General features: G+C 43.4%; 1 protein-coding gene across 1 annotated transcript; it reads right to left on the bottom strand.

The window, feature by feature from the left end:
* Positions 1-5,540: 5,540 nt before the first annotated feature.
* On the bottom strand, positions 5,541-7,531 carry LOC136363194 (ciliary microtubule associated protein 1A-like). The gene is made up of 6 exons (XM_066322271.1): positions 7,426-7,531; positions 7,101-7,301; positions 6,777-6,878; positions 6,326-6,447; positions 5,781-5,918; positions 5,541-5,670 (listed from the first exon to the last, which is right to left on the bottom strand). The coding sequence occupies exons 1-6, from the start codon at positions 7,529-7,531 to the stop codon at positions 5,575-5,577; spliced, it is 765 nt and encodes a 254-aa protein (XP_066178368.1). The 3' UTR covers positions 5,541-5,574.
* Positions 7,532-11,690: the final 4,159 nt, after the last annotated feature.

Genomic DNA, 11,690 nt, shown 5'->3' on the forward strand with positions numbered 1-11,690 from the left:
TGGATTTGCTTGAGAGTCAAAGTTTGAGTTCATTATCTTTGTGAGGTGGATTTGTGTATACCTCCGTGCATTCTGTAAATCCTGAATTTTTTCTGCAGCGAGTCCACACATACACATTAAACTGCAATTCTCTGGGGCTATCAGAATTGCAGACCAGCCTGAGGCATGGCAGTATGATAAAGTTTTCAGGCCCTGTTTAGTTAAGGCTGAAAATCTGGGACCCAGCCAATCTATACCACTCAGGGCTCTTTTCACAGTCCAAAATGATTTGGCTTAAACATTTCCAACTGTGATGAGGTCTCATTTCAGTGATTATACAGTCATTCACTTTTCCACATCAACATCAAAGTCATTAACAACTGAGTATTATTGCATTGGCTGGAATTCAGTTAAGGACTAGAGGGATGTTGCTCTTTATTAAGATAAATCATTGCCTTGGTTATGTCACCCATGAAATAATCAATTTACTGTGTTGGTTAATTTCCTCCCTCTTTGATCTGTGAATTAAATTCAGCAGATCATTGTTCCACACAACTGCAGTGGAAAGGATGCTTTAAAATAAATGCACCACATTTTCTAATGGTACAAGTCTGGTAACTGTGTAAAACAAGACTGCACATGGCCTGATCTATTTCAACAGTTTCCTTTGAAAGCTTCAGGGGAAAATGAACCAGTAGCACAAATTTGGGGGATATTCCCTCAAAATTCCTGACGAATGGACCAGAGGAAAGAGAAAAGCTAGCAGAACTGATTCTGAGGCCTTCAGAAGAGTTAGGCTAATTGCCATACCAAATGAAAATATTTCTATCGAAGTGTAAGGCTATTTCATGATAGCCTTCATGAGCTGTGCTTACTGAGATGCTTACTGTAAGGATTTTTTTTAAAGTCTTACTCATAACAAGCCAAATATTAAAAAAAACCCCAACAAACCTGTTCTGATACCGATTGATATTGTAATCTCCTTTTGAATTGAACTATGCGTACTGAAATTAAACTACATTTATTAATAAGTCCATGTTGACTGAGGGAATCACTATGCCTATCAATGAGAAACTGATGATGAGAAACTGACTGTTTCTCAGTCTGACTCTTCATTTTGCAAAATTTCACAGCAGTGTGAAAGAGATTCAAATCTCATTTTTCTAATATTAAACTCTAACTTTCCACAGATTAAACAATCCATGCTAATTAAAAGCAACACAGACTTCTTCAGTATTTCTCTAATGTAAATTCAGATCCATGCCTCTTCTAAAACCTGAGCTCTTCTCACATATATGTCCTTTAAACTCAAGACTGTGATCCATCATGAGCTTTGAAAAATAGGAACAGCATGTGATATGGTTTTAAGAAATTGATCTCAGCTTATGTTGTAAAATATGCCTAATAGCCTCCTTTATGATAGCATTGCTGGGCTGGGCTGGCCAGGGCTAGATACACCTGCTTGGCCAAGTCCACTTCTGGGCGTCCCAAAAAATTTTGCAACAGTGCCAGAATCCCCAGTATTAAGCACATAAAGCCCTCATGTTGCAAAAACTGCTCAATCTTTGAAGGAAGAGAGTGTACAAATTGGATGAATTGTGTTATTGCCTAATCTCTTACTATTGTGCTGCTGAGGTTACTGTAAAATAGTCAGTATCTAATTTTGTTAGACTTTGAGGTAAATGGCATGTAGGTTTCTGGTTGTATACAAGATACAGAATTTCTTCCAATTTTTTTACATCTTAAAGCTATATTTATATAATCTTAAAGATTCTAGAACATCTATATAGTGAGAAGTGCTATTATTTTTGAAAGAAAATGCATATGAAAATATTATTGCTAAAATAATTGAACTAAAATTCCTGATTGAACTAAAAAAATCATTTTATTTGCTAACTCAAATTCCCATTACACAAGTAAAATATTTTCACTAATTCTCAGGTCAAAGTTACAAATTAGAGCAATGGATTAAGAAAATATAATACTGTTTCATTATAAGAATAACACCCCCAATTCACTTAAAAAATAATGAAAGCTGATTGCAGATTTGTTTCTATAGCAATTACTTAGAGTGTTTCTCCTCACATTTAACAAAAATTGTGTGTGATTTCATGAAAGAAAAACAATTTGCATTAACAAATTACTTTAGTGCATTTGAAAGTCATCTTCATGAGACAAAATATACCCTAGCTGAGTATGCAGAAGAATGAACACTAATGAAAGTTCAAAGTCAGGACTACATAGAAATTAATGGTAAATCAGTCAGAATATTTAGAATATGTCAGGAAGCTTAGTATTGAACAGTTAATTGCAACTGCAGTGAACCTGATTAATGCACATGACAATTCTAGGTTGCTTATAAACCTTCTCACTTAGCAATCAAATTACTATTTTCTAATTAATTGCATTTGTTAGTTTCTCCTTGTCAGTGGTTTCATATTCATGGTCCTTTTGCCATTAGTTTCCATTTCTAAATGAATCATTCTAAAAGCAGAAAATGAAAACATTGTTATTCCTCAAGCGTGATTTCTTATTTTGTTGACATGAATGCATAGTAACTGCAAGTTTCTTCAAGCTGTTGTGGAATATTTATTTTTTAGTTGCCATGAGGTCATACACTTGGAGTTTTAAGATGACAGAAACTCCTGGTGGAGTTTTGAACACATTTAGCTTTTGTAATTCTGCTTCAGGCAGTAGCAGGCAAGTTAAACAATCACTGATTGACTTTTATTAACCGATCTGTAAGGCTGATAGGCTCAGGAATGCAACCTATAGACAGATTCTTGAAATATAGCCAAGGCAGGAATCTTAGAGAAATTCCAAAAATAGGAGGTAATACTCTTCTTGCAAACTATTTTTTTCCTTAGATAATATTCTTTACTTTATAAGATAATATTATTTTTGTGATTTTCATTTGAAAAGTTCATAAATAAATCTATGATTATTAAAAAAAGCCAAATTACCTCTCACAGACTTAATTTCAAGCCTATTCTATCCTACATGAAAATAATAATAAAAAAATTCCACTAAGGTAACTGAAGAATTAAAGTTAAAATGTTAATTTATGTAAAATTAATGTAATGGTTTCTTTGTATAAACTAGCTAGAAGCCCTGAAGAAGATGCTGCACAGTGAGACTCCTGATCTGTCCTTGGATTATCCCCTTGCTCTGGAGTAACCGGGAGCCAAGCTGTACTTGGCATACATTTCTTTCCTTAGTGAGCAGCTCCATTCAGCTCAACAAAAGGGTTGAGAGGAAGGGGCCAGAGTTACACCTTTCCCTAGGTTAGCCGCCTGTACGGGGTGGCCAGAAACAGAAACACAGCCCTGCTATAGAACACATTCTCCAATCCCATGCTAGTTTTCATAGTTATTCCACATATACCATGGTCTCACTTGAAGGATTAGAGCTGTATCAAGCCAGTACATAACTATGATATCACATAACTTATGGTTGTATAAACCATAAGTTATGTGATATCATAGATTTTGATTCCTGTGCAATCTCAAATTTTTGTTTTTAAGATTTGTTTTTGATTTATTAAATACATGGCATTTATTTAATTTCTAGAGCTGTAAATCAAATTAATTTCTCCTATGAACATATAGTTGTCATCATATATTCTAAGAACAAAAATGTAATTAGTGATTTGGATTTTATGTCTCTCTTTTATTTTTCATTTTGATGTCAAAAAGCATCTGTCATACTGTTTGGTCCAGCAAGCATTCATGAGTCCCTAGACTGAAGCAGCAGTTCTACAGTTTTGAAGGGCTTATAGAGACAGCCTCAGGACCTCTAAGCACATTTACACACTTGACACCAAACACATTAGTAGAATCGATGTCAATGAAAATGTTTAACATTCTTAAAAAACAGAGGTACAGCAGGGTCTGGTAAGCCTAGTCTGTAAGGTCCACAGTGGAGTACCAGAAAAAAGAAAACCAGACTAATTAATCTAAGCATTTTCATTAATTGTTAAAATGACCTTGCTGATGAGAGGTAAAGACCCAAATTCTGTGCTTAACTGAATCAGAATGGAAACTGCACAGATATGAAAGCTTTCAAATTTATAGTTATTTAAGCTTCCATCTCTTTTAAAACAAAAAGTTGAAACTAGATCAAACTTAATTGCTGACATTTTTAAACATTTTTTCCTTTTATTTGTCAAAAAAACGCATCTAGTGTGGCATACACAAGAGCTCATACAATTTGATATTTGACTGCACCAGCATGTATTGTGCTGGAAGCTGGTACAGCAGGGATCCTCCACATCACTGAAATTATCTCTGAAACATACAGGTAAAATCTGTTATACTCATTTTTGTTTTAATTAAGCCAACTGTGTCACTTCCTAAAGTGCACTGTACAAAGATCTTGTAACATGCAGTGAAAATATATAGGTATCTAGTTATTTGTGAATAATATATCATACACAATAATTACTTCTGAAGAGCTTAATCAGATTTAATATGCATCTTTTAATTCCCCCATCCTTCAGTGTTGATACAGGCCACAACTTCCAGCAACATTCATCCATATTCTCATTAAAAAGAGATCAATTACAGCATATCCTTTTAAGAAGTTTGAAATAAAACATGCTAAGTATGCTGACATTCAATATGTGTCAATTATGACATGCCCAATGCCAGTTTCAATACCAGTAAATTATCCTTTTTGAAAGTCATTGCCTGTTGCTATTCACAGACTATGTGAATAAACATCTAGCTTTCGTTCATTCTAGGCTCTGAAGCCTACTGATGGCAGCTCTGAGAAACAGCATTTGGGCTGAGGGCTGTCCTCTTCATTTTTTGAATGTTCTGCACAAGGGATGGTTCTTGGGGTTGTTATCAATATCCTCCTGAGTTGGAGCAGCTGTGAGGGGCTCCTGGCCGCACCAATTGCCACCCTACTCCCTACTCCCTAGCCATCAGGGATGAATCCTTTTGGCATCACCACTTAGCCAGAGTGGAGAAACAGCCTCCCCAGGGTTGCAGTAGAGTCCCATCACTGGGCACAATCAAGTCTGCAGTGGGCTGGGTGCTGGCTAGCCCCTTCCAAGGCTGCCTTTCCCACATGAAGGCTGGATGAGGCCACCTTCCAAGGTCCCTTCCCACCTGGGCTGTTTCAAGATGCTATGACGATTGCATTTTCAGATTGGGAATAATGGTTCTTTCTCCTTAACTGCTAGTGGTCTGGGGACATGCCTGTAGAAATGAGCCCCTGCCTGTGGCAGCAGATGATGCAGGGCAGCTCTGTTTCTGGGCACACCCCGGGCAGATGCCACCCGTGTGCACCCAAAAGGGGGATGCTGAGACGGGCATTGTTCTTGGGGCCAGCATGGGCCGTGGGGTGAGAGGGTGCAAGGCAGGTCCAGAAACCTTTCACAGTGTTTTGCTCTGGTTAGGTGAAACGGTGCCACTGTTGGAGATGTCAGCCTGGCTCACACTGTCACCTCGCTGCTCTTCCCTCACCCTGCTGTGTTTTGGCTGAGGCAGAGACATGAGACAGTGAGAGCCAATGGTCTGCACCCACACACACCTAATCCCAACCTGCTGCAAAGGAGGAACAGGAGAAGATCTCTGCAGGTATCTGTCTTTAATCAAGGTGCGTTTCAGGTATTAAAGAAGCTTTGTAGAGGGAATGGCGGAGTCCAAAGGTGAAAGCAGGATCCCGGGCCTTGGTCAGTGACAACTGGAAGGGGAAAGGGGGAAGAAAAGGGGTGAAGATGGTGCCTCACTCTCCAGAGTTGTTCTCAAGTGAAGGCTGTCCAGCCTAACACACTGCGGGGCAGGCTGCCTTACCTTTCCCGGGAAGTAGTCTGCTGGACCTGGAAGCATACCCGTGCCACCAAGTTTGGTTCTTAGTCCCATTGAGTACTTGGGAGCACTTCTTTTGTAGACATCCATGTCCACATTGGCAAATGCTGCAGGACCTGGTGTCTGCAAGAGAAGCAATGAGGTTGGTGGGTTCAAGAGGCAGTGTGGATTCTTGCCAGGCACCCATGAGTACTGTGCTGCTTTAGGCAGCTGGCCAGAGGAGCAGAGTGGGAGGTCTGGAGCCTCGGCAAGGAGAGCTCCTTGGGAAGAGAGGTAGGTTTCCCAGAGGACGAGGGATATGAGTGTTGTTAGTGCCAGTGAACTGTACCATGGAAAAGTGGGGGACTGCAGGTGTCTGTGTTGCTGATAATAGCAGAGCCAGAGGCCTCATGGCTTTCTGGGCTTTGCTGCAGGTGCAGAGAATCGTGCATTACGTGGGGATACAGCAGGCACTGGGGCCCTTCTGCCCTGAGGAGAGCAGCTGAACTTCTCCTGCTGCTGCTGTGAGAGAGCAGAGGAGCACAGCTCACCTTCGCCAGGTCTTGAAAACAGCTCTGGTATAGACTCTTCCATTTCATAGAGTAGCAGGGTTCAGCATGGGTGTACACAGTTTGGGGTCCCAGAACCCTGGGCAGGGTGTAGGTGCCGGGACCTGGAAATGGAATAGGAAGAGAGCCTAGGTGAGTCCCCTGGGAAAGGGGGAGAGTCAGCCTGCCAAGCTGGCTGTGAGGAGCAGGAAGGCTATCCTGCCCCTCATCCCAGTGCCTCTGGCTTCTGTTGCATGTGATGTGCGTTGGCTGTTCAGAGCCAAAGCTGCTGGTTCTTCTGTGAGATGGGAGAAGTTGGTGCTCTGGGACAGCCAGAAGCTTGTTGAGCCCACACTGTGTCCTGCTGCTGCCTAGGCTTTTTGCTAGGCCTGTTGAAAAAGCTGCAGCCCCTCCCTGCAGGCTGTAAGCAGGTCTGTTTCCCCAAGTTCCGCACCTGGTGTTCGGAAGCCTTTAAAGTCCTTGGGTCGGAACTTCAGGCTACTCGCCGGTGCGGTTTGGTAGACGTGTTTGCTGGCATTATCTGTGGTGTAGTCACCTGGGACAGAGAAGGAGGCGGGAAAAGAAGTGAAGCTGGGGACCCAACTGTAAGTCAAGGAGGAGGAGTCAGGAGGAGGTGCTCAGTCTTGCTTGTTTTCTGTTTGGAACTCTCTGAGGCCCATTTGGGGCATGAGCGGAGGGCCTTGTGCCCCAGTGGCACAGGGCAACACTAAGGCATGCTTGTCAGGCCTGGAAGAAGGGCTGCAGAGATGCTACTCACTGGGTCCAGGGGTGACCTGAATCTTGGTCTTGGGACGTGCTGTCACATGTGCAGATGGAGCCACATGCTTCCCAGTCTTGGTGATGGATGAATGGATGAAGTAGCGAGGACCTGGTGAGCAGCTGGTTGCGGCAGGACATTTGGTCCCTCGAAATGAGTATGCAGGGGCTCTGTATCTGGTGGGATCATGAGCCGTGTGACCTGGGAAGAAAGCCTGTGAAAGGACATGTGCCTGCAACTGTGCAGTGAAAGGAAGTTTTGAAGTGGAAGCAAGCAGTGTGCTGGGCCTTCCCTTGCCACTGCCTCCCCGTGATAGTTGGTTTACCTGTGGTCCCAGGGAGCCAGTACTTGGGACCCGGGGTGGCAAACTCTGCAAGGATTGGGCCCCGTCGGGGATGAGGTCTCCAGCTGCCTACCCAGGCTCCCTCCATGCTGTGGCTAGAGAAACTACAGGAAAAAGAGGAGAGCTACCAAGGGACTTCCTTGACACAGCCCTGGTACGGAGCTTTCCTGTAGCCCAGAGCAGGAAGAAAGTGAAACTAGCATCACGGAAGAAAGTGAACAAAAACAAGAAAGAGCAGATGGTGGAGAAGGAGGAATGGGGGGAAGCAGCAAGTTAGGAGCAAAGATGCAGCAAAAACTCCCAATTACTGCCCTGAGGCAGTAATTGTTGGCCAGGCCAGCAGCAGTGTAGAAGCACAGGGCTGGCCTAGCAGGGAGGTAGCCTCCAGCATGTGTACACACAAACTTCCTCAGCTGGAGTGTGGCACTACCTGGGTGAGGTGCAGGGAGGGACACCAGCTCCTCAGTGACATCACAATCCATTGCTAGGTGGTCTGTCATCATTGATGTCCCTCAGCAGGTGACATCCCAAAAGGGCCAGTCTTGGGAGTGATGAGCAAAGCCTGCTGTGATGTCAAGACACTCAGCTGCAGCTGTTCGTGCTGCAGCACTGCTGTATTGCCTCCAGGGCTGCTCTGGGGCCGGGCATGGAGCTGCCAGGGAACTGGCTCAGTGTGGTGTGGGGTGGCCCCAGTTTGTCCTCACACAGACCTGCTTATGTCCTCCTGTGCACGGAGATCCAGCACAGCCCTTTCTAGTCCAGCAGTGCCTCAGCACTGGGCTTTTGTGAAATGGGTTGACTGACTGAACTGCTGGTCTCAGAGCTATGAGAGCTGAACTGCTGAGACCTCACAGTGGCTTCTGTCTCAAAGAGTCTTTGAGAGCTGCCCACTCCAATTCTCACCTAGTTCCATAGAAACCCGGGACATCACAGCTTAGGAAGAGGGGAAAAGACAACCTCCCCAACAACCAGAAGAATTAAACACTCTTTGTCTCAAACTTTGTACTTTTCTTGCTTCAGCCCTTCCATTAACTCCAGCTGTGGGGGGGAAAGGAGTCAGAAAGGTCAGCCAGCTCACTTGGCTTAGCTTCTGGTCAGCCAGTTGACCTGGCTCAACAAATGAGCTACTAATCTTATTTAGCAACAATGTAAGAATGGCCTTCTTTGGTGTTGAATGAATGTTGTAAGTTAGCTGTAACTGCCACTCTACTGTGCCTGCAGGGACTTACAATGGGAGATCCCCTGAAATGAACTGGGGGAGTTGATAGTGTCCAACGCCCAGCTTGTGTCTGTATGTTTTGATGCTTTTCCATGGTCTCTGTGACTCCAAGGTCTTACTGTTAAAGAGGAGAGACAGAGCAAAGCTATCAATAATCTCAGTTGTTCTGGCTTCTTCATTTGAGGGCCTCCAGTGTCTGCATTATTCCTCAGATGCTACCAGTGTCTTCAAGGAGGTCTCCCTTTAATGCCCACTTCTCCAAGTTGTTTTGGGAGTTCATGGTCACCAGGATTTTCAATGTTGATGCTTCAGGAACACATGAACTCTTTCAAGGTTTTTCTGGGAAGGTTGGGCAGAGTTAAGTTTCATTGTTCTGATTTTGCCAGTAATGTGTGAATGCTTGTACTATGAGTGCTCCCTCCAGGCTTTTCTGTCCCCAGATTTCATGCCTCTTTGTTAATGACCCTTTGTTTAGTGACCTTTTAAGGTTTTTAGTCTCCAAGTTTTTATGGTTTGAGACCCTTATGGATTATCTTTCATTGCTGTGCTACATGGGCAGTGGTCAATATAGCACACATTAGGAAATACGTTCTGAAGCATATAAATTGTGATTTGAATGGAAATGCTTTGGGCGAGGTAAAACAATGGAGTGGCAAACCAGTTTAGAAGACATAAGAGTCCTTTAAAACAAGCTGATTTGTAGAGTGAAGGGCACTTAAACTTCAAAGGCACACACAGATAGAATTTGCTCCCACTGGTCAAGTACTCATGAAGTATAACCAGCAGTTTTCATAACACTTGCAGTCTTTGATCCACTTAGAAAATTGTATATGAGCTTGCTCTCTTATCATAGGTGAAGCAGATATTGAGAAGACTGGCAAGAGTTAATACATTATCAGTGCAGCTGGCCAATCACATTTCTTGTTGGATTATATTAGAAATGCCAGCGTTAGTTGATATGGCTTAACCAGTTCTTGTGTTCTTGGTGGCATTCACCTGAATCTTCAGCATCCATTTTTTTTTCCTCCTACTTTCCTCTGTGTCCTGTATCAGTGCTATCAATTAAGTTTTGTTTAGATGATGCTTTGGAGCCTACTGATGGCAGCTCCTCCAGACTTGGGGCATTGTTTTCACCCTGTGGACTTAAAAAAACAGCCATTTCAGTAAACAGCCCTCTTGGGTGACGGTAAGTTAACTCTAAAGCCTACTGATAACAGCTACAGAGGAAAGCTTTGCAGTGGGTTGGAGTTGTTAAAGCTGGAGCCCAATGATAAGAGCCCCTAGAAGCATCCCACTAGAAGGGGGCATTTACCCTGGCTAGACTAAAGAAATAGCCACAGAGCTGAGAGGGGCTCGTCTCAGCTCTGTGGCTATTTCTTCAGTCTACTCAGCCTGTTATAAATATACTGATAAAATAATTCATTTAATAATAAAAAATAAAACATTAGTTGTGATTACGCATGAAAAATCGTGATATATATGGTATAGGAATATTAGGAGTGCTTTTTTTACTATGTGCAACCAGAGAAACCTTACTAAGAAGTTATCAGATATCTTAGGCCTTGTTCAAGAAGCTATGGAAATTGTCATGCACACTAGTTGGTCTGCTTGGAAACCTCCTATCCTTCTGATCTTAATTTGATTATCAAGGATTAAAATCAGTATATCTCAGTAGAGATTGCCAATAATTGTCTTAGGGCAGGCATATTATTAAAGCTATGTAACTAGTGAAACCAATCATTGTAAAGGTTAAATTTAAGAATGGGCATACAATGCATAGTATGTAGAAGGACTTATGTAAAAGAGACACAGAAAAAAAAAGGATATAAAATGGATAAATTTTGCTTGCTAATGAGAACAAATTTGGAGGAGTGATCCCCTGTGTTTCTAGCACTGAAATAAAGTGTTTGAATATTCACAAAAAATTTGAGTTGAATAAGATTCTTTCATCCTGTTTGTTGAGAAAAGCCCAGTGCTGAGGCACTGCTGGACTAGAAAGGGCTGTGCTGGATCTCCGTGCACAGGAGGACACAAGCAGGTCTGTGTGAGGACAAACTGGGGCCACCCCACACCACACTGAGCCAGTTCCCTGGCAGCTCCATGCCCGGCCCCAGAGCAGCCCTGGAGGCAATACAGCAGTGCTGCAGCACGAACAGCTGCAGCTGAGTGTCTTGACATCACAGCGGGCTTTGCTCATCACTCCCAAGACTGGCCCTTTTGGGATGTCACCTGCTGAGGGTGTGGTTGGATAGGGACAGGCGACGAGCGGAAGATCTCGGGCTGTAACGGAGAGGAAAAGAGCATACCCCAACCCCCTCTTAAGATAAGCTATCTCTAAAAGGAATGTAGACCCTCTACTAACATGTGCCAGTACTTTTCCACTCCAACTGCTAACCCGGGAAGTGTGGCAATATCCTGTCTGACGTAGTAAAAGACCCAAGAGTATATAAACTGCATTTTTTACTTAATAAACGCCTTTGTAACCGTCCATCGATTCTGGTGTCTGCGAGTTGCATGGCCCGACCCACTCATGAAAGTAAAGTGGACGTCGTGCTGTATGTCTAAATACCAAAGCCTCCACTGTGGCAGAATAAGCAGACTGCGACATGAGGGACATCAATGATGACAGACCACCTAGCAATGGATTGTGATGTCACTGAGGAGCTGGTGTCCCTCCCTGCACCTCACCCAGGTAGTGCCACACTCCAGCTGAGGAAGTTTGTGTGTACACATGCTGGAGGCTACCTCCCTGCTAGGCCAGCCCTGTGCTTCTACACTGCTGCTGGCCTGGCCAACAATTACTGCCTCAGGGCAGTAATTGGGAGTTTTTGCTGCATCTTTGCTCCTAACTTGCTGCTTCCCCCCATTCCTCCTTCTCCACCATCTGCTCTTTCTTGTTTTTGTTCACTTTCTTCCGTGATGCTAGTTTCACTTTCTTCCTGCTCTGGGCTACAGGAAAGCTCCGTACCAGGGCTGTGTCAAGGAAGTCCCTTGGTAGCTCTCCTCTTTTTCCTGTAGTTTCTCTAGC

This window comes from Sylvia atricapilla, chromosome 6 (assembly GCF_009819655.1).
Source record: "Sylvia atricapilla isolate bSylAtr1 chromosome 6, bSylAtr1.pri, whole genome shotgun sequence".
NCBI lineage: Eukaryota > Metazoa > Chordata > Aves > Passeriformes > Sylviidae > Sylvia > Sylvia atricapilla.

Excerpts from the sequence above, each read along its gene's own strand:
- LOC136363194 (XM_066322271.1), bottom strand. The coding sequence starts at position 7,531 with ATGGAGGGAGCCTGGGTAGGCAGCTGGAGACCTCATCCCCGACGGGGC. Across the intron at positions 6,879-7,100 it reads TCAGGTCACCCCTGGACCCA|GTGACTACACCACAGATAAT; the intron begins GTGAGTAGCATC and ends TCTCTGTCCCAG. Across the intron at positions 5,919-6,325 it reads GTTTTCAAGACCTGGCGAAG|ACACCAGGTCCTGCAGCATT; the intron begins GTGAGCTGTGCT and ends CTTCTCTTGCAG.